The sequence below is a fragment of the Phalaenopsis equestris genome, unplaced genomic scaffold (genome assembly GCF_001263595.1).
Source record: "Phalaenopsis equestris unplaced genomic scaffold, ASM126359v1 Scaffold186481, whole genome shotgun sequence".
Taxonomy (NCBI): domain Eukaryota; kingdom Viridiplantae; phylum Streptophyta; class Magnoliopsida; order Asparagales; family Orchidaceae; genus Phalaenopsis; species Phalaenopsis equestris.
Window position 1 is genome coordinate 1 of NW_018206430.1, and position 673 is coordinate 673.

Here is a 673-nt window from a genome sequence, read left to right on the forward strand (position 1 = left end):
ACGCATTCCCCAACAAAAACTCCGCAAGAGGATTTGAGGTCATCGATGCCATTAAATCCAGCGTCGAAGCCTCCTGCAAATCAACTGTTTCCTGTGCCGACATCCTCGCTCTCGCTACTCGCGATGGCGTAGTTCAGCTGGGTGGGCCGACGTGGGCTGTAGCTCTGGGCCGTAGAGACGCCACCACGGCCAGCCAAAGCGCGGCGAACAGCGATCTCCCAGGCCCATCATCAACCCTCTCCACACTCATCTCCAAGTTCGCCGCAAAGGGTCTGAACGCACGTGACATGACGGCGTTGTCTGGGGCCCACACCATAGGCCAAACCCAATGCCAATTCTTCCGCTCTCGCATCTACAATGACAACAACATCAACCCCAGCTTCGCTGCCCTGCGACGGGGAAGCTGCCCACAGGCTTCGGGTGGAGATACAAATTTGGCGCCGCTGGACGTTCAGAGCCCCAATAAGTTCGGGTCGGAATACTATCAGAACTTGATGGGCTCCCGGGGGCTGTTGCATTCCGATCAGGAGCTCTTCAATAATGGAACGCAGGATGCTTTGGTGAGGCAGTACAGAAACAATAAAGCTCTCTTCTTCCGCGATTTTGCAGCGGCTATGGTGAAGATGGGGGGCATTACTCCGCTTACGGGAAGCAGCGGAGAGATACGTTTGAA

At 55.7% G+C, this 673-nt stretch overlaps 1 protein-coding gene across 1 annotated transcript; it reads left to right on the forward strand.

Annotated features, from left to right (window-relative positions):
• Window positions 1-5: 5 nt before the first annotated feature.
• On the forward strand, window positions 6-666 carry LOC110034402 (peroxidase P7-like; the record flags this gene model as incomplete). The annotated part of the gene is made up of 1 exon (XM_020738667.1): window positions 6-666. A coding segment is annotated over one exon (661 nt), but the record flags the coding sequence as incomplete, so codon positions are not given.
• Between the last annotated feature and the right edge of the window lie 7 nt (window positions 667-673).